The sequence below is a fragment of the Dipteris shenzhenensis genome, chromosome 29, assembly GCF_047967505.1.
Source record: "Dipteris shenzhenensis isolate YYH24624 ecotype China chromosome 29, Dip_SZ_1.0, whole genome shotgun sequence".
NCBI classification, from domain to species: domain Eukaryota; kingdom Viridiplantae; phylum Streptophyta; class Polypodiopsida; order Gleicheniales; family Dipteridaceae; genus Dipteris; species Dipteris shenzhenensis.
In genome coordinates this window covers 26,146,875-26,169,113 of record NC_141624.1, presented here as the reverse complement: position 1 = coordinate 26,169,113, position 22,239 = coordinate 26,146,875, and the positions used below count along the sequence as shown (strand labels likewise).

The window sequence follows — 22,239 nt, the reverse complement described above, 5'->3', positions numbered from 1 at the left end:
TCTGTCTTCAAGTTGTAGTATACATTTCAAACTTGAACATGAGACCAAAAAATTATGGAATAAGGATTTGGAATGAGACCATTAAAGCATTACAAGTGCTATGTTGCATGTGAAGCATGCATCCTGAAGACTATAGGATATAGCAATTTATTAAAAACATCAAAATTTTGTTTTGTACATACATGCAACCAAGTAATCATTCAAAAGTACACTTTGTGAGCTTCTCCTCAACCCAAAAACATACCTAAATGAAAACATTAGGCATGGATTAATGGGCCTCCAATGTTGTGCTAAAGTGATGCACACCCATTTGAGGACAAGCTCCATAACTTTTTTTTAATTTGTTGAAAACCAAAATGGATTGAAAATTTGGAACCCAAACTAGTGGGACTACTGTATGGTGGTCTTAAAACATTTATAGTTTTTGGTATTGGTATCTAGATTCACCCTAAATTGGAAGAAGTTGAAAATGTGCAATTTGTGCATGTGCAAAGATCTTTTAATAAATCTAACACTATTTACAATTTTGAATTGTTTCTTTCCCCATGCACTTACTTGCTATATGGCTCATTATAAGGATGTCAAAGTTCATTGCATTTCATAATACAATCATCAAACCTAACAGCGTGCCCTTTGACCTATTTGTGTTTTGAAGAATTTGAGGCCACATTGCACTTGTTTGGGATACCCAATTCTGCAGACGTGTATCATCGGAGGGGGGAAAACCGATGACTGAAAAGTTTTGCTACTCCCATGAATTTTGGAATTTCACACCTCCCGCTCATCAAATCTTGGAAAATTAAGTACCTGCAACCTGCCCTTGCCCTACAACCCACAAGTACCTTGACGTGACCTTGTGCCATCTTTGTCATCTTTCAGGTTTGGCATTGTCGTCTTTCAGGTAAGTTGTATTCTATTCTTTGCTTGCCTCACAAGCTAGGTTCTCTCTATTTTGGTTTGGCATTGTCATCTTTCACTGATCATCGCCATGGAAATATGCAGATCGCCATGGCTTGCTAGAGAAGTAGACAGAGGCTATGAGATAGGAAAGGTGAAAAGCTTGGTCAGGGCACAAGGAATAGATTGTGGGTCGAGGAAAGAAACGGCACAGTATTGAAACGGCAACGGAAGACACTTTTGCAATGTTTGCGAAGGGAGAAACAATGAGAAGAAAGAAGACTCCTTGTAGAGCACCAGCAAGAAGCATTTGCAAATGCACGCATTCAATCCTTGCCATCAAAGCGAAGAACATGAGCTGTGATGTCACGATTGGTGGTTGCATTCAAGGAAGCAACATCAAGCCATTCAGGTGAATACCAATCTTGAGTCTTCACAAGCTTTAGCTTGCACCTAAAGTTCATAGAGTGACAACCCTACTAACACCTCGGGAGATGCACACAGAGTGGAAGCAATGCCCAATCATCCCGATACGAGTAGTCTATGGGCTTCAACAAAATGCAAGAAAAGGAGAGACAACCTAAGTGCAGAAGTCATTGCAATAGTGGTGATGTTTTGGCATGAAAATACGAGAGTTTCTCCAAATAACAAGGACATCTATAGAAAGTAGAAAATATGCAAGATGTTTAACAAGCATCATACACATGCTTGATACAGCAAAGGTCAGTGGTGCCTAAACCATCCCGGTGGTTGTTTGTGATTCAGCTTTGGGATAGTTTACTTGTTTCATTTCCATTCATTTCTAATACAATGCAGGTCAATGGTTCCCTAAATCAGCCTAGTGGTTGTTTATGATTGAGCTTTGGAATAGTTTACTAGGCTGGCTTGGACTTAATGTGATTGTTTAAACCAGCCCAGTGGTTGGAATATCATGAAACCATGGCTGGTTTAGTTCAAACACTAGAACTAGGCTGGCTTGGACTTAATGTAATTGTCCTAAACCAGCCTAATGTTTGGAACATCATGTAACCATGGTTGGTTCACCTAAAACACCAGTTATTTGATTGTCTTGAACTAGTGTGGTTGAGCAGAAAGTAACATCAATATATTTCACAACAAAACAGCAATATATTGTTATTTTGCTAAACCATCCCAGTGGTTGGAACGTCATGCAATCGTGGCTGATTCAGCTCAAACACTAGTGTGGTTGAATAGACATTAGTTGTTGACCAGCTCGGTGGTTGAAATTACTATGTTTCTTAGTACTTAAATTAGTTAAATTTAATTTCCTACTGTTTGGATCATATACCAATTAATTTCTATACCGGGATGGGTTGAACTTAATGTGATGATCCTAAGCTAGCCCGTTCTTGTTTCAAGTCAAACAACATATCTTATTGAAATTGTGGTCAAATAGAAATAAAGAAATGAAAAGCAATATATTGATATAGAAATAAAAAGCGATATATTGTTATTTTCTAATTGTGAAATTCAAAAATGAAAAGCAATATACTTGTTATTGTCTAATTATGACCGTCAGGCTAAACCAGCCCGATAGTTAAAATAGTGACTGTCCTAAAGCAGCCCGATGGTTGAAATTATGACCATGTCCTAAACTAGCCCAGTGGTTGAAACTGTGATTGTCCTAAACCAACGCGGTGATCAAAATTGTTTTGTTTTGCTAGTACCTTATTATATATGACTGTATTAAACCAGCCCAGGAGTTGAAATTGTTTTGTTTTCCCATAGGTTGATTAGTTTTATTAGACCGCATTTTTGCACATACTGTATTTTGTTTTGTTTTCCTCATAGTAGTGCAAAAAGGGGGCCTACATGTTGGGTTAACAGAAGAATTGTACCTCAATTTTATGGATCAAAATCTTGACATTTCAATTCGGTAGAGGAGCTTTGAGAATTGGAAGCCTTGGTATGTTAGGAAACTCAAAGATAGGAATGTTTGTTGTTGCCAATTTGCCAAACACACATAGTCTTTGACCAATGTAAGCAAGATGTGAATAACTTGAGATCTGGTTGTTTTGGAGCATTTCTCGATGGGGATCGCTGCCCATGTCTCCCCAATGTATGTGCAGTCTATAGGCCACTTGGATCCTCATCATGTGTTGCAAGAAAAGCCACCTAGACCCTCATCATGTGTCCCAAACAACCACCGCACTTGTTTTTGTAAATCCCAAATGATAGATTAACCCCACTCTTGTTTTTAGTATATCCCAAACAACCACTGTGCTTGTTTCTAGTCATCTAATCACACGTCATGGGATCCAATTGCATTTTCCTTTGTTGCACACAAGGAAAATAGCTCCCACAAATAGGCTAGCTCTCTTTAGCTATTGTCAGATTTAAACCACGAGTAGACCACTAGGCTGGTGAAATATTAGAAAATTCATTTGTCTATGGTGTCTCCTTTAGATTTAACTATTGTCAAATTTCAACCACCGGGCTATGACTACAAATCCATGGGTGACCACAAATTCTAAACGAATGGATTGCATGCCATTCATCTTGTAATAATAGAAGCAAACCACCGCCCTCGTGGCAGTTAATATGCTAGTGTGCAACCAACCAATTCATCTTGTAATAATAGAAGCAAACCACCATGGTGGTGGCAGTTAATATCCTAGTGTGCAACCAACCAATTCATCTTGTAATAATAGAAGTAAACCACCATGCTGGTGGCAATTAATATCCTAGTGTGCAACCAACCACCACACTGGTGACCACTTATCCTGCACTACCGCCTTGCTATCTTAAAATGGATCGTATTGTTGTAAAGTGATATACTAAAACAATCCCCTTTAGGCTAGTTTTCTTTATCTATTATCAGATTTCAGCCACCGGGCTAGTGACACAAATCCTAAATGAATTGCAAGGTATAGAATTGTAGGAGAATCATATTGTATTATTGAAAAATATCCATTAAATTATAAAGTCCAACTCAGGGAAACATTTTTACATTATAAAGTTTAACTGAGTGAAGTGCAGTCATAAGAAAATAGAACCTTCGAATCCAAATAGATGCAACATTTTCAAATTATAAAGTCCAGATGAGTGAAGCAATCATAAAAGAGGTATCTAAGGATGGATAAATGGCAAATTATTACTTTAAAGCTGAAGTTATATAGAAAAGCCAAATGTATAGTCAGACCCTAAAGTTATATACCCGAGTAGTATACAACCAAATTTTACTATTCTACATTCGAAAAGAGACCACCATCATATCTAAGGATGGATTAATACAAAGACCATTTACTACTCTCTCTTTTTTCAAAGAAGACAATTTACTACTTAGCTCAAGTTCTATTGAAAAGCTGACTGTATTAGAAGGGTGGTCAGCCCCTACAAAAGTCTCGAATAATATATATCCAAGATTCCAAGATATTTGAAGGACTTTATATTTACTCAAGGATTCTAGGGTAAGGGCTTGACACTTCGCATAGTGGGAGCCTTCAGCAACATACTTTACAAACTGTGGGTTCTTATAAATTGAAGGCCTTCCCACAGTTCCTATTGTAATATGAACATCTTGGGAACTCTATGTTCCTCCTCCAAGCCATCAATCTCATCTATGACAATCTTGGGTTGCTGAGGGACCTTTTGCGAAATGGCATCATCAAGCTTAGGACAAGTAGCAAACAAAATGTCATTGCTGCTATGGCTTTCCATCTCTGTTCCTCTGTTGTTCCTTCACTTGAGACCTGTCAGGTTTTTAAACTTAGTTTGCTCTCCTGCTATCCAAGCTGTAATTGTTCACATATTCTAATCTGTCAAATCAAGCCATCTTGACATGCTCAATGATGTAATCCAGTGAGACCTTTGCCACCTTTGAAGACCCATGTACCGATAGATTAGCCACACATTACATTGATGAATATGACAGGCTAGTTGTATGATAGGTTAGAGGAGGTAGGCACTGGCAAGGAAATGCATTTTCCTTGGTTTAGGATTATTAACTGAAACCCCCACAAAATATAACCTTTAGTAATTCCCAAACAACCACCCTCCAACCACCACGCTTGTTTCAATAAATCCCAATCAATAAATCCCGAAGTACTCCCAAATAAGGGAAAATATAAATCCCAAACAACCACCATGCTTGTTTTAGTAACTATGACTGTGCATGAGGGACCATCTAATTCATAGGTTCAAATTAACATTGAGTCAGTATCAGATTGTAATAACAATGATTTCTCATGAGGGACCATCTAATTCACAAACTTAGATTAGCATTGAACGACGAGAATCAGACTGTAATAACAATGACTTTGCACGAGGGGCCATCATTAGGGGAGAATTGGGGTCTCAAAAGGGCCTCATAAGGAATGGATTTAGTCCTAATGAAAGGGCCAAGGTAGGTCCCAAAAAGTCATGACCCCCCCTCACCTAGGTGGGTTAAGTGACCCCACCTCTTACACCTCTTACACAACTCTTACTCCTAGGTGGGAACTAAAAATTTCAAAATTCAAAAATTCAAAATTCAAATATTCAAATTTTGAATTCCCTCCCTCCTTCTCTCTCCTCCCTCCCTCCCTCCCCCTCCTCCCTCCCCCTCCCTCACTCCCCCTCTTCATTCCCTCCTCCCCCTCCCTCCTCCTCTCCTCCTCCTCCCCCTCCCTCACTCCCTCCTCCCCCTCCCCTCTCCTCCCCTCCCCCTCCTCACTCCCTCCTCCCCCTTCCTCCTCCTCCCCCTCCCTCCCTCCCTCCTCCACACCTGCTCCTTCTGCCCTCCCTCTCCCTCCCTCCCCCACGCCTTCTCCTCCTGCCCTCCCCCTCCCTCCTCCTCCACTGCTGTTCCTCCTCCCCCCTCCCTCCTTCTCCTCCCTCCTCCCTCCTCCCTCCTTCCTCCTCCACGCCTACTCCTCCTCACCCTCCACACCTGCAAGTCTGCCCCCCTTTCCTCCTCTCCAACTACTGGTCCTCCCTCCCCCATCCCTCCTCCTCCTCGCCCTCCCTCTTCTTGCATGCTGCTCCTTCAAGCCTACATCTCCACACCTTCTCGTTCTCTACACTCCTTTAGTCATGCAACCATTCGAGGACGTCTCCAACAAGTACTAGGTTCACTTAGAGTTGGAGGCTGAATATTTCCACTAATCAAGACACCTGGAAGCATGGGCACTGCATAGTTGCTGCTCTGAACATCAAAATCTTCAACTGGCTGTGCTGCCCTAAGAGTTTTTGTCCTCAGTTGAACAAGGTCAAGAGCAGCCACTTGCAGCCCCTCATCCTAGAGGTTGATATCTTCTTCTTGCTCTAGCATTTCTGTTACCAAAGGAACATCCTCTTTTTCCTCTGCTTCAGATGTGTCTTCTTCTTCAGCCTCCTACCCTTGTTCATCCAGATTGTCCTGACTGAAGACAATGTACATAAGGAATGACATGGTTTCCTCAAGCACTCTACACTTTCTGGTGTGCAAGTTATAGTTGAATTTATATTGATCAGGCAGGCTATCAAATCTTCTATTCACATGGTACCTCAGCCTGTCAATGGAGACAATATGATTTATATGCACAAAAACCTTTTCACCTTCCACAGTTCTTCCTGCCTCTGTCAGTTGTTTGAAGGTATCCCAATGGTCTGAAAGAAAATCTTTGTGATGCTCCAGTACAGAGCTCATAGTGAACTCCATGTTGAAAATACTATGGTATATGTGGAAGTCCCTCTGAGCCTTGTATTTGTGAAGAAACTCAAATAGGAGCAAATCTGGAGATTTGTCCTCTTCTGGTTCCTTTTGTTTTGAGATGGAAGACTCAGCATTCTGCTCCAGTCTCTTCCTTTTGCCTATTCCAAAATTTATATACATTGAATTCTATATGCTGACATATGCAATCAGGGAATGCATAGGATATCACCAAATAATTCCCTTCATGAGCTCTCATGACTCACCTGGTGATTGCTGTGGTCTAATTATAGCAGCAGAAAAGTCCAGCTTCCTCTTGAAAGGAGGGGCCTGAGAGTCAACTGTTCCAAAGCAAAAACATTTCTCATCATCAAGGAAGAATTCCACAGGGCCAAAGATAGCAAAACAATGAGGAAGAAGTGAGAACCAAAAGAGAGACAGGAATTTGTAGGAAAACGCGATGTAGGACCATTTGGAAAATGTCAAGCACTCTCCTCGCATTTTGTTGCAAATTTTCTAGTTCTATTGATATCCATGTCAAATCAAATGCTAGGATCATCTCACAGATTCCTGGACAATATGAGTTGATATGCAAGAGAAAGGCTGGAGCTGAGTGAAGCTTTTCATGAGGAATGTGTCGACAACAGGAATTTGCAGAAAAATGCGATATGGGCTATCTAGAGATGGATAAAGCACTCTCCTCGCATTTTGTTGCAAACTTCAAAGTTCTATTCATATCCATCTCCAATCAAATTCTAGGGTGATCTACCAGATTCTTGGATAGTATAAATTGAATATGTAACAAGAAGGGTGGAGCTGAGTGAAGATATTTGGACATCAAGAATTCTATGGATGGAAGAAATATATGTCAAAAAACATTGAAAGAATCTAGAATTCTGACCTTTCTTTTCCTTTTCCATGCTGTTGGAGTTGCACTGGTGAATCTCCTGCTCTTTCCCAAACTTGAACTGCAGCCTTGGCAACCTAGAGATCTGGTAGTGGTAGTAGTCTATAGGCAGGTTGCAGTCTGGATGGAGTGTGCTGGGTAGAAGGGATCAAAGAGGGAAGGAAAAGGACGATGGGAGGGTGCTAGCAGGGATGAAAGATTGGGAGGCAGGGGAGGAAAGAGTGGTTGTGGAATTGATTATGAAATCATGAATGGCACAAGTTCCAAGGCAAAAAGTGTCCCTTTCACATGTGCCAAGTTTCAAACTCCAAGAGATCTGGGTCCCATCCACACGTGTGAAAAATGACTCTATTCCACACGTGTGGGATTTAGTAGCTGCCTTGTTTGTATTTTGCACTAATCTTTTCCCTCCTGCTTAATCTATCCTGTCTCGGCCCTCCAATCTCAGCTCTCTTGCCTCCCTGCCTCCCTACTCTGCAACATCAGCATCCTGACCAGCGGCACAGGTTCATCCCCAGCACAGGGTCCTCATCAACAGCACAGCACACCCACAGATAGCTTTCAGGTCAGTATTTATGGGTTCTTCCCTCAGTCTCTGCAATCTTCTTTCCTTCCATAGAAACAATCCATCCTGCATGGACATGCATAGACTCAATCCATATTTTATTTAGTTGTAAAGACAGAGAAATCACTATAGGAATGCAGATCTTCAAGTGTGATAATTGCATGTGAGGGTAAAACTGTACTTATGGGTTCTTCCTTTAATCTGTGCACACTTCTTGCCTTCCATAGACTCAATCCATCCTGCATGGACATGCAAACACCTTGAAATGACTGAAGGCATATTCCAGCATGTTGCCTCATGAATTTGCAGGAAAATGCGAGGGAGATGCGAGGAGAAGGCTTTAGGAATTTCAAAAAGCCGAAATTGCGTTTTGTTGCAAATATTGACTGTTGCTTCATCCACCCCTGTCATTCTGGTTTTGTGACTTTCACAGTTGTCCATGGCTGTACTCTCCTTGCATAGACTCAATTCATATTTATTTAGTTGTAAAGACAGAGAAATCACTGTAGGAATGCACCAGCATGTCACTTCACGTATTTGCAGGAAAACGTGATTTCGAGTTGTTAGGAATTTCAAACTGTCCATATCGCATTTTATTGCAAAATTGTCAATGTTGCTTCATCCACCCCTGTCATTGCCTTTTTTTGTCATACCATGTTCTCCATGGCTGTAATCTCTTTCCATTACTTTGTATGCAGTTTGTCAGAGTGATGGCAAGAACCAAGTCAACTGCAAGGAAAGCTGGCAAAGGGCCAGGGCTTGCAGCAACAGCAGCTGGGGCAGGTACCAAGAAATTTAGTGTGCCTCCAAAGGGAAGAGGTGCACATGGCAGGAAGGGTAAGCTAATGAGCCTGCTCCAGCAAAAGGCCAAGAGATTGAAACATGGTGCAGGTGTGCTAAGGGAGATCAAGAAGCAACAGAAAGCTATAGGCTTTGCATTCCCCAAGGCACCTTTTCAAAGACTGGTGAAAGACATATGTGATAGTTGGCACCTTGGGTTCAGGTGGAACAGGACTGCCATTCTTTCCTTACAGGAAATGGTAGAGGATTACTTGGAAAAATATTTTGAAGATGCAATGTTGGTAGCAGCCCATGCTCACAAGGTGACTGTGATGGCCAAAGACTTCAACACTTTGTCCAGAGTGAGATGGAGGTATGACAATCTTGTTCATCCTGTGGAATGGCAGGACATAAAGATGAGAGACATATTATTAATTCCACCTACAAGGAAGTCGAAGGTAGATTGTTGAAGTAACCCACTCAAAGAACACCAGAGGGAAGGCTGCTTATGAGGAGTCACTGAAGCAGCAAATAAAAGAATCAAAATCTGTTATAGATGTGGAGACTGGAAAGAGGGAGCTACAGATACAAAGAAGGTTGCAGGAGCTGGGCCCTAATATAGTTGTCCATATTGAGGATGAAACTTTAGTGAATGATTTTGACTTGACAAAACCATGCTTGGCAGCATTGGCTCATAAGAATGAGTATTGCTCAGATACTATCATTCTTGCAATGCTCTAGAAAGTGTCTATTATTTTACATTTGTTTGTGAAACAATCCTCCTTGTACCTCCTTTATACCCTACCCTAATTATTTTTTGGTCCCATGCAGCATGATGAGAAGATGACTTCACCACTCTATACAACATACAATTCATATTATTGATCCTGCCATTTCTTCCAAGTTAAGAGATGCAAAGGAAACTCCCATCGGTATTTCCAACTGGTTCAGACACTGCAATTTTGAAGTTATCGATGTTTTGCTACTTCCATACCATAACATGTATGTGGGTGACTGCTTCTTTTGGGATTCTTCTTTAAGATTGAGAACTCTTGTAGCCTTTGATTTCTTAATGCTTTTTTCCTTACGCAGTGACCACTGGAGTTTTGTTTCTATTGACATCTAGCAGAAGCAATGCTTTATATTCAACTCTCTTAAAAACACACACAGAGAGCTGAAATCATAAGTGGTGTGTGTGCTTTTTTTAACTTAAAACTTCATTATTTTGATTTCATACTAACTAAATTATATGTATTGCAGTTGTATTAGAAGGCTTCTAGATGCATTGGATCACTGTCCTCCTAATGTCTCTCTTTTGGATTCAATAGAGCCAATAAATCTAGAGGTAAAAAGTTGTTCCCTCTACTGATGTCTATTTCATGCTATGCCTTTGAACTTATTGAATAATTTTGTTTTGTTCAGATGTTAACAGTTTTTAACATATCTTTCCAATTGTACAGACACCACAACAAGATGATTCAAGTAGCTACAGATGGAGAGTGCTTATCAGTGCCCAATATCTACTTTCAAGCTATTTTGAGATAGAACAGCCAGACCTTGTAAGAAAAAATAATTTTCATTTAGCTTCAAGATAATTGATAGTGGTACAAAGTGTTCTAAATCATCATATGCCATTGCAGATGAAAGAAGATAGCTTCAGCTCAAACTATGTATATAATATCAGAGCTGATACAATTTGGAAGTTTTTGAGCTATGCCTCCCCCAAACTTATTGTACTAGCTACTGTCAAGTTGGGTGAGAGCTCTAAAGTCCGAGAAGGTGTCACATACACCTTGATGACACAGATGAAGCTGATGTGGTGCCACAGGAACAAGGACCTAGTGCTGATGAGGAGAAGCCACAGGAAGAAGGACCTGCTACTGATGTTGTTGAGGAGAAGATGGAGCAGCAGCAAACAAATGCTCCAGGGGCAGTAGAGGAGACAATGGAGCAGCACCAAGATACTGTATAGGACAGGATGGAGCAGCAAAAAACAGATTCTCCAAAAAATGATGATACGGAGAGCTTGGACCATGTAGAGCAGCCTCTGGATCAAGCTGTAGATAAATAGAAAATGGTTGTCAAGAATATGTTCTACATGTACAATTAAACACTTCTGTACAAAATTTTACTTTATTGAATACAATACCTTTGTTTATGGAGTCTATGTTATCTCAATTTTCAAATTTTCAATGTCTTTGCATTTTATTGAACTCTCTCTTCTTTTGAGCACCTGCAAAAAAGCAATATGAATCAATAGGGTAAAGTAACTAATAGCAATGCTTAATGAGACTAGGATAAATCAGATGGTGTACCTTTTTATTGTTGTAGATAAATAAAAAGTCCTTTGAAATAGAACCTTCTGTCTCAAACAGAATGTCATTGCGCAATTGAGCTAGGGAGCAACATTCTCTTAATGAGATATTGACTAGCACATCACCATTCTCAACAACATCAATATCAAGAAGTTTATTTTCTGCACCAAAAGAATCTTCATCTTGATCCATTGGGACTAGTTTTGTGCCTAGCATTCGACTGCGCTTATAATAAAAAGAAAAAATAAAATTTTGTGATGCAACCATGTACTTCAGTTGCATAGAAGGTTGGACAACCTCACAAAACACTGAACTACATGTCTTCTTATCCCAACCTTTATCCAAAAATTGTGGCATGCATGCCGAACTTGTTGCTTTAACTGTGAACATTGTTTTTGAAACCTTCACTGGAAAGGTATTAAACAAGTCCACAAAAACTGTGAGAGGCATGCATAAAGAAATTTTTATTATCCTTGTGGCAATATTGGGCCTCAGAGCTTTCTGTACTTCTTTGAAAAGCTTGGCCCTATATGCCTCTGTAACACTAAAATGTGGGTGATGCCAATCCACTGAATTCCATGCCGGAAGGTCTTGTTTCCTTAACACACCATGTGTGTTAGCATTGTCCAGCAACTGATAAAAATGATCAATAAAAAATATACCCGATTGAGCTAGCTCTGTTGCACATCGACCTTGGTATTGTTGTTCTCCTATCGATCCATGCAAAACATCTATAAATCCCAGAATACAATTGATGTTTTACCATGTCTCATACGATGAAGGGTATAAATCTGAAATAAAACAACACAAGAATGTCAATAAGCAAAGAAAGAAAGCTTCATCTTAAAAATCCATACACCTCGTAAAGAAAAAAACCACAATAGAAAAATATACAATTAGGCCTGTGTTGCAGAAGATCATTTGGATAGTCTCGCAAGACAAGTTCTTTATGCATGTACACATGCTAAATCAAAACTTCTTTCACTGATATCTTCCCTCTAGTGATTTTAAAATCTCGTACTCTTCCCTTCCATGATGCCAAGAAAATGTTTTTTGTCTGGGGTCTTTTTCTTTTGCTAGGTTGCATGAGCACCCATGCTCCTTTCGAAACACTAAACCTTTCCCAAGTTCCTTCTGTTTTGACTGTACTTGAATTCTCTACTATCGAAGAAATAGAAGAAGCAGGTCGACGGGGTAAGGATGTGTGGTATAATTCTGCCTTCATAGCATTATCATCCACAGAGCGTCTTCCACAAGAACGGCCATGGTTTTTATTCACCATGGAGACTTGTGAATCTGTAACAACAGCAAAGTAATGTAAACAAGATAACAAATTGAAGTTTCAAGAAAGAGAAATTGGGCAGACAGACAGTTGACAAGAAACATCTTACTCTACACCAAACAGGATCAAGGGAGCAGTTTTGGAAAAGAAGAGGCTGCTGCACAATGAGGTAGTGGTGTAGAATGGTAGACCTTTCGAAGGAAAGGCAGCACAACATTTCAAAGTTCAAAGGAAGGTGGAAGCGGGAAGGCCCTTGTCAGATAAAATGTCAGACTAGATTCTATCTTCATGTCCAAAGATCTTGTGAGAATAAAAAACCAATCTCCACATTAATGTAGCACGCTTGTACCTACATAAAGTATTGTTTCTTTTTTCTATTTTCGTGAATTTCCAACGTTACGTTGGCCCTCTATTGATTGGTTGAGAGCTTACTTTTCCAAACCGTAAAAGGCCCCAAAATGAGCTCCGTTTTTTCCTAATGCAATTTTTCAACGGAACCACTGACAGACATCTCAGACGGGGACATCTCGGACGGACATGGCGGGCAGAGGCGATTTGGATGCAAGACAACGCGACGAGGGGAGGGGCAGCGTGATAAGGGGAGGGGTGCCCAAAGATTCCAGGTTGGTCCTCATTTGCAATGTGTTTCATTATGCGGTTGTGGGGGGGTGGAGGCGGAGGTAGCATGTTGGTCGAGGTGGAGGTGGAGGGAGGGTGTCTGAGGGTAGAGAGGGCGAGAGGCGAAGGGAGTAGGGTGGCGGAGTGCAAAGAGCCGAGACAGAGGGTGCAGAGTGCCCTTTGGCATAGAGGATGTAGGCAGAGGGAGGGGGGGAGGGTGGAACCAAAGAGAGTAGGGTGTCTGAGGGAAGGGGGAGGCGGAGGGAGGGGGGAGGGAGGTGGAGGCATAGGGAGGGGGGCGAGGCAGAGGGAGGTGGGGAATGGGCAGGGAAGTGGAGGTGGAGGTAGAGGGAGGGGGGCAACTACATGTCGAAATGTCTGCATGTATTTTTTTTCTGCATGTTAAAGATGAAGGGGATATCCAAATCTTTCCTTAAAAATTGCAAGTCTCAACACGATATGCCAAAAAACTATGTTGCATTTTTTGTGTCCTCATTTGGGAATCGTAAGCTTAATCTTCACGCTACGAAGTCAAATCCCAATGGCAATCTATGCTCTCATTTTTAGTAAGTGACATTTTCGTTCTTGAAAGGGCGTAAAGATAGTGTATGCCATGGTAGGATAATGAATAATATCCAAGTTTACATAGTTTAATTTGGTTCTCTCATAATGTATGATTTGATAAGGTCTATAAGTGTAGATATTTGTCTGAGGTATTGAATCATAGGGTTTTAAAAAACTTTCCTCTTTGCACGCAAACATAGCTAAGGGAGGCTGAGAGAAATGGATGAAAGGACTCATACTCAAAGTGTTTGAGGTAAAAGAGTGTGAAACCATCAATGTTATAATATAGTAAGAGGTAATATTTTCCTTATCCCTATAGATAATGTTATGATGAACCATTATTGTTACGTTTTATTCTAACAAATATATAGTCTTATGAAAACTTTTCTTCATAGCTAGAAATTTTATAGAACCAAATCAAGTATAGTGGTAACCAGAGTGGGTTGTGTCTTTTCAAAGCATCCTTGTGTACCCCAATGACGTGACATATACATTAATGGTGAGAAACATTATCAAAAAAAGATCTAAAAATGTGTGAAGAGGGTTTCTTTCATTTGCTCAAAAATAAATGTAGAGGGTTGTTTTGTTGGACAATTTGTCTCTTCTCATGTCTTTATGTTTTAAAATTTGGAACCAGTGAACAAGATATTTTGATATGTACATTAGTTCATTGGAATTTGTTAAGCAAAGAGCTTAAGTTATGATGTTTAACAAGTCAATGAGTTTGTTGGATGGTATAGTGATGGAATGAGCTTTTATAATGGATTGTACATGAGTCTGTGGGTTTGGTTTAATGTTACAAGTATTTGTCTCCGAATGCTTAAGTCTTTTGTTGACTCACATCTTTATCGTCAATGCAACTATAGTCACGAGTAGCATGACCCATCGGTAGACAGGCTAAGCATCCACCTTTGTCCAATTTAAAGGTTTGCATCCTAGGTTGCCTTTAATTTCTATGAATAAAGTACTTGATGATTGCAACATGTATCAAGAATAGAGGTCCTCCATGTAGTTTTGTTAGAATGTGCAAAACAAATAAAGAGGAAAAAATAGGCCTTGTTGTCTCCGAGCATATACCTCTGAAGTCTTTGTAGATGCATGGAAAGTAGTAAAGGATAGATAGCAAGAGGCAAAGAGGTAGAGAGAAGGCCAAATAAAAAAGGAAGCACGAGGTGAAGGGGGAGCAAGAGTAGAGGGAAATGGAGTCCAAGCCATCAAAGCAGGCAAAGGAGCAGTAGTGAGAGAGGGAGGTTTAAATGGGTGGGAGCTTTGGCACACAAGATGTGGGTGGCAAGGAATAGAGAGGTTAGAAGGAGAGGGTACAATGCGGCACTACCCTCTCTAAGTACAACATGACAACTCACAAATAAGGAGATATAGAGAATATCTATATTCCTTATTTTGTGAGGTGATATGTGGCACTTAGGAAGCAGTGCCATGTGGTGGGTGCTCCCTTTGAGTGCCATCATGTTTGGATGTAACCCTTTCAATCACATCCTCTAAGATAGGTGATGACATCTTTCAGCTCAACCTCAGCCAAAAGTTTTGAAGGCTTATCCCACATTCTCTAAGATAGGTGATGAACCCTTTCAGATCAACCTCAATGAAGTCCAATTGGCCAAAAGTTTTGAAGGCTTAGCTCAAAACCTTAAGCCCAAGCTTGCTCCTTTTTACAACTTTGCTTAGCTCAACACACACCACAACTTCTACATTGCTAGAAAAAATTGATTCCATTTTAGTATTATTAATTTAGGAGCTCAACATAAGGGCCACATGGTAGTGCCATGTGCCAGCCCCTCTTGATATTAAAAGGAGGCGCCTATATGTACATGTTAGCAAGTGGGAATGGTTGACACATGAGAAGTTAAGGAGTCTTGTCCCACCTGCTTTCTCTCAAGCATTTCAATGCCACAGTTTATGCATCTCTAGCATAATGTATGGAGTCAAGCGACACTTGACTACTCACATTAACAAATAGACTCACCTAATACAATGGTAGAACCCAATTCACCTCGTTGAATAGCGGCCAACACATTTTACAGGTTTAGTAGATAATTTTCATAGAGGCAATAGCTATCGAACTATGCATCCAAGAGCAATAAACTTTCAAAGTCAAGAAAGAAATCATTATACCCTTCATCAGGATTTTTCTTTTATTCACTTGGATTATCACTTCCACTATTATGCATGAAAGGATTTGCAAACTTTCATTTGAAGTAGAAAAATGTAAAAACGAAAGAATTGTCAACAAACATTATGGAGAGATAGAAGAATAGTTATACTTGATGATAGTCATGGATAGAAACATGTAGAATACCCCAAAACATGTAGCAAAGACTTGGTCCTCTAGGGATGCCAATGTTGTTGTTATGGAGCACTAATTTGTGTTAGTGCTTGAACTATGGAGCTGAAGCCAAATCCATGTAGATCACCTTTGGGTTTTATACTTGAGGATGCATGTGTATGTGGGTAGACACATGCAAACGTACATATGCAACTTGAATTAGTGACTTTAGACATATGTGTTTATTTGTGCAAACTTGATGCAGCTCCCGTCACTCTACACCAGTAGATTGAGATTTTGAGAGTGGAGATGAGGACTCTACAGGATGTTGGGGCCCCCCCTCACCTAGTCGTGAGTGTGGATGCAGTCATTGATGGTCTACACCGACTAGGTGGTTACGAGGACCTTCAGAAGACATTTCAATTGCAGGCAGAGGATGAGGTAAGAGGTCAGGGCATTGGAGAGCCGTACATGCCTATTTGAGCATGATTCTCCTCATAGGGCGGCACTAGATCTACTTTTTTGGGATGGTCAAACAGTGGCCTAGCAATCTCATTCAAGACAACCTTTTCACATATTGCGGTGTACGCACCCCATGATGGCAACGCATATCTATCCGAGGTATCTCGGTACCAATCATGGTCGGTTGCCTCACAACCACTAGATCCCTCGCTTATTTGTGATGCAGTTATATGCTGAGTTCATCCTCGGGCATAGGGTGGACTATCTCAGTGCACGTCCTGGATCAGGATCTGGACATGGCAGGATGGGATGCCAACAGCAGACACCAGGTGTGCGACATCAGCGCGAGGCACCAGAGCTTCATACTGTCCCTGCACTAGCATTACGATCCATCGAAAGATGACTACATTCAAATGTTCATTCTATAGCCACGTCCTTGCATGACATGGTCTCCACCCCATCGAGATCTATACAGGTAGAGATCATTGTTCTTGATCCAAAATTTGCCATGTTTTTTTTCTTTGCAAAGTCACGTTAGAATGATTTTTGCATGTGCACACTACAGATTCCACCTCCCGCAGATGAGCATGATGCACGTATTGCTGATTTGGAGGCATGGTTGGTAGAGTCCTTGGGGGGTTCACCTCACAAAATTTTAGTATACCACGTGCATTCAAAAGGAGGGGTATTTTAATTTAACTTTTTGGAAAATTTTAACAGGTTTACAATAACAGGATGGCTTTTTTAATTCAACTTTAGAAAAAAATCACTTAGTTCATAAGTACAGAGGGGTGTTTTTATTGGGGGGAAAATTTTAGTTGAGGGGTTTTTTAAATACCCCTTGAATGCACATGATATAGAGGGTTTCTAAGTAGTGTACCCCCCGAGGCAGAGTCTACCAGCAAGGTTAGTCGTTCATTGTCTTTTACTATATTCTTATGTCGCCCGAGTTACTCATGTGTTATGCCCCTTTCTCACCTCATGATGTGTGTTTGTTTCAAGGTAGACGGAGACTCAAATACGACAGCTAGAGGCAGAGCTGTAGAAGCAGAGGGTCTCGACACGCATTGCATACCATCGAGCTGAGCACTATTTGTATCAGCTGAGGCATATCTCACGTGACAAGAGTCACCATAGGATACACCCTAGTGTGGCTTTGTATTCCGCCCCTCCTGCAGATGTTCCCACCAGACGTCCCATAGACCCAGCAGTACTCTCTAGGATCCCCATGTCTACTTGCGTCCTTTGCTAGGAGGATTTTGATAGCATAGGATTTTAGGGCCTATGATATGGCCACCTCGCATGTCTCCACTTCCTGACCCATCATATGGTTTCATAGGCATGCTTTCCAGTTTGTTTTGCTGATATCAGAGTGCCTACCTATCGCAGTCTAGGCATGGATGACCTATACCCTGGACGTGGCCAAGCTATTGATCCCATTGCCCACACACGATCTTGACAGAGCATTATAGGGCAGAGGCACAGAGGGATGTGCTTGAGCAAGAGGGATTTGATGCTGCAATGATTGTCACATGTATACCCCGGTAGTTCTCGTATGCTGACTTCAAGCCCAGCAATGAGGCACGATGCATCAAGCAAGAGACACACCTAGAAATATCTTTGCAGGATATTAGGGAGGATCTAGACCAGTGGATCAGACGTGAGGAGGAGCTTACTCATGCTGGATTTGAGGCACGAATCCGTGCAAATTAGCGACTCTAGGAGCTCAGGCGCGAATATGTGGAGGACGCGAGGATTATGGAGATACAAGGAGTGGCTCAGCATGTTGCCACATCCCATGGAGACAAGGTCGGACCTTCTACACAGCGAACGATTGGTCAGCATGTTGTGCAGGAGCCATGTCAGAGGGTGATTAGAGGCACCTATGTCGAGTTGTCTGATTCCTCCTATGATAGCTAATGTAGGTGGCATGTACTTTGACAATCATGTATGTGTACTTTGATGTACATGGCATACTTTGATGACCATGCATGTACTATGAGTTATCTACTTTGATTATGATGTACGTATATTGATGATGATGATTGATGACTATAGATGACATGCGTGTCATGCGATATGTGATGATTATGGTGGTTATGTTCTTTTCAGCATGTGATTCTATTGTATTTTTGTTTATCACAATATTCTCTCTCTCTCTCTCTCTCTCTCTCTCTCTCTCTCTCTCTCTCTCTGCAATCTTATCTCGCATAAAATGTGAATAATGCAACAGATTTAATTCAAACATCTTCATGGAAAATTTGTTATCAATGATTGAGAAAAGAAGTGGGATTTGGGGCTAGGCCTTGAATGAATTATATGCCGATGAAGCAATCCGAAAGAGAGAGCCAAGTGACCAAGCCCCAGGTCATGAAAAAAAAGGAGTGCATAAAGGTGCTCAATAATCTAGCAATCCAATCTTTCCAGATTTCTAAGCGGGATTGCAACCTGCGACGTCTTTAACAAGCAATACACCATAGAGAGAGCAAGAGACAAACCAGAGAGAGAGCTTAAGATTGATGATAGATGGCTTTGCATACGCATGACTTTATTTCAACGGCTTTGCGATGGGTTTACATGGCCATATACGAAGCACGATGACTCGTGAGTATAAGTCGACAACGAAGCTGGCAAAGACAAGTAGGCAATTACATTCGTCTTATTGTTACGCGAAACAGGGCTGTAGTCACAACTCACCAACCTTGAACCTTCAACAATCACATTCATTGCAATCTGTACTTTGTTCGGTTTTAACTCGGCCGGAAAGCCCTCGTTGAGTAATTGTTACATGTAGCTCTCTAATCAGGCCCCCAGCTCGGTCCTTCTTTTTCATGGCGGCTTCCACTGCCTTTCCATTTCGATCGAGTTGAGGAAGACGATGCCAAAAGTATTTTAACTCCTTCTGCAGGATCGACATTCGGTAGTAGGTATTGCGGAGGTGGGCACCCAAAGGCTAACTTCTCCTACAAGATCACCATTCTGTAGTGAGGAGGTGGGCACCCAAAGTATAATCCATGCTAACGTTCTTTGAATCCCTATAAACATTTGTAGGATTCATTATTAAATGTCACATCTTGGATATCTCATACTCCTTGTCAACTTGTAAGCACAAGGAAGCTCCCACCTCATTTCCAAGAACTTTCAAGGAAGAGTTAAAGTGAAGCCCTAATTATGTCAACTGCCCCCTCCCTTTTCCTGTCTGAGTATGTCACCCCGTCTTGTCCTCTCTTCCTCCCATCCCTCTTTTCCTTTCCAGTTTGCTGCTTAAGAACTGTAATTTGGGTTTAATGCACCCTCTCGTTAGTTTGCTCCTTAAGAAATGTGATCTGGGTTTAATGCACCCTCTCCTTTCCTTTCTCATCCCCTCTAAAATTTCCCTGCTTGACTTTTCTCTCCTACTGCATACCCCCTTCTCTCTCTCTCTCTCTCTCTCTCTCTCTCTCTCTCCAACATTTTACTTTTGCTTTCCACCCGTTCACCACCTTAAAATGTCCCAGCTTGCTTCTGCATTTCGTCTCCTACACAAATGGCAGCTCCCACCGCTCTCACCCATTCGTTGCCATTCCCCCCTTCCTCTCGTAGAGGCCACCTTAGGGGCTTAGCACACGGGAAGAAATAGGATGGGAATGGGTAAAGGTGGTCTGAGAAACCACATCATCGTATCATTTTTCCACTCCATCATCATCATACCCAGAGATGTCGTCAAAGCGATTGCTCGTTGTTTCACAAGCAATCCTCCTTCTCCCATCGAGCGATCTGGGGAGCCTCTCTTCAACTCATAGAAAACAAGGTACCACACTAGTCTGCTAGAGCAACCTCTTTCGTCTCAGGATCCGATTATACATTTCTGGACGTATGTATTGTTTTGCGGTTACTCTTCATCTCGTATCAAACTAAAGGTATCCGCTTAGTAGTTAGTATTTTTACGATCCTTTGCCTCTTTCGTCTCAGGATCCGATTATACAGTTCTGGACGTATGTATTGTTTTGAGGCTTCTCTTCATCTCGGCTGTTTACGTTGTACTTCTCCTCTCTTATCTTGATTGGTTGCTCGCTCTTGCTCCCTAGGTCGAGGGCTTTTTCTGCATGTGCTGGTGTTGTCTCTTTGGCTATTGCTCTGTTTGGGCAACGTCATCATCCTCAGACTCCAGCTGCGAAGATAGGTGATTTTAAATTCTAAAAGAAGTCCTGAAAATATTGGTATAGTCTTTCATTCCTTGGATTGCGTGGATTTCTTAATGTCGAAATGCTTCTCGCTTTTTCGATCTGCTAGCAGCAGCTAGTTAGGAATGGATTGCATGGGTTACTATTTCTCTTGCAGAAAGAGAATCTGGCTAACCAGTGGGCGTTCTTTGTTAAGCTTGTGTCATGTGTGGCTGAAATCATGTACGATTCAAGGAGTAGGACTCTGTATCCATTCCTTCCCGCTGTTATCTTTTGTCGACCTGTGCTGGTGTTGCATGTCATTTGAAGGGCCGATCACGTATTCACAGCCATGGAGATCCAGGCTAGCTAGATTCGAGAGGGATAGGAATGAAAACTAAAGGATATCTGCTTAGTATTTTTACGAGGATCCGAAATATAAGTTCTCAAATTATGTATAGTTTTGAGGTTTCTCTTCGTCTAGGCTGGTTATTTTGTACTTCTGATTGCTTGCTCTTGCTCCCTCGCTTCCGCGCTTTCTCTGTGTTGATGTTGTGCAGTTTCTTGAAATTGTTGTCTTTGGGCAACATCATGATCCTCAGTCTCCCTTTGAAAACTTCCGTCCTATCTTTTGGATTGACGATTTCTCCGCTGGGAGATAGGTGATTTTGTTAAAGGAAGTTCTGAAAATATTGGTGTAGTTTTTTTTACACTTTGTCTAATTCGACCCGATGCATCTTGTCTGAAACGCGATGCAAAATATGCCTGTGTACGGTTATATAGCTGTATCTCGATTTACCTTTCGTTTTGGTAGTGGTGTCGAATTAATCGCTGCAATCGTTGAAATGACTCTACAGATTTTGAAAAGGAATCCGCCTCCTCAAAAGTTTTACGACTATATTGCCGACGGCATCGGAGCGGTCGAAGCCAATTACTGCGTTTGAGAGTTTGGAGCCAGCTACGTGATGAATAACACAATTGCTAGCAAGGGATAGCGCATACAGACACGGATATGAAAAAAATAAACATAGTTTTTAAGTCTTCTATGAAGAATTTGGTATTTCGCTTGAGCGCATCAGCTCTTTGATCATCTGAGCTTAATTATCTGTACCTGTAGCTAACAATAATGTGTTACTTTGTTTGGCTAGTTTGATTTACTGAATATCCGAGTCCCCTTTTCTGCACATATATATATTGGCTCTAAGGATTGGGGAGTATACGAGGTTTGAAATGCAGAGACCATAGTGCTTCTTTTATTAACGCTTCAATGGGTACGTTCACTATACCCGGACGTTTTTTACGGATGGGCTCTTTTTTTAAAATCTAGTCTCGACTAAAAGAATAGCCCTGGAAATTCTTCGTGGATTAGAAATAAAGAGTGTAACAATGAAATGATGATACACCCCCCGAATAGCTTTTAGCCGTATGTACTCTTGCAACTTCCTGCCAAGACTCTGTAAACGAAATGAAATGAGTTCCGGCTCGGTATCCATCTTATAGCAACACGATTTTGCGTCCTTTAGGCGGTTTTCTAAATGCTGGTGCATGCAGCATAACGTTTTTGCACTCAATCGATTCATGTCTTGATGATCGCCGTTAAACATTTAGGACCTGAGACGCTATTGTCAGCAGTCATGTGCATCGTCGGGAACATCTAGAGAAATGGACCTTCTCAGGTGAGTTGTTACTGGGAAAGGAATTCGTGTGAGCCTCTGTGAGGTTTGTTTGCAAGTCTCATTGAAGTTGCAGGCGAGCGTGGATTCGCCGTGGAATGTTGCGACCCTTCCAGCA

General features: G+C 41.3%; 1 protein-coding gene across 1 annotated transcript; it reads right to left on the bottom strand.

Moving 5' to 3' along the window:
- Positions 1-10,682: 10,682 nt before the first annotated feature.
- LOC147882639 (uncharacterized) lies at positions 10,683-11,900 on the bottom strand. The gene is made up of 3 exons (XM_087400146.1): positions 11,097-11,900; positions 10,931-11,014; positions 10,683-10,838 (listed from the first exon to the last, which is right to left on the bottom strand). The coding sequence occupies exons 1-2, from the start codon at positions 11,544-11,546 to the stop codon at positions 10,946-10,948; spliced, it is 519 nt and encodes a 172-aa protein (XP_087256272.1). The 5' UTR covers positions 11,547-11,900; the 3' UTR covers positions 10,683-10,838; positions 10,931-10,945.
- Between the last annotated feature and the right edge of the window lie 10,339 nt (positions 11,901-22,239).

What these genes read in the sequence shown, in the direction of transcription:
- LOC147882639 (XM_087400146.1), bottom strand. Translation starts at nt 11,546, where the DNA reads ATGCCTCTCACAGTTTTTGTGGACTTGTTTAATACCTTTCCAGTGAAG. An exon ending in TTATCTACAACAATAAAAAG is followed by an intron (nt 11,015 to 11,096) that starts GTACACCATCTG and finishes GCTTTTTTGCAG; the next exon opens with GTGCTCAAAAGAAGAGAGAG.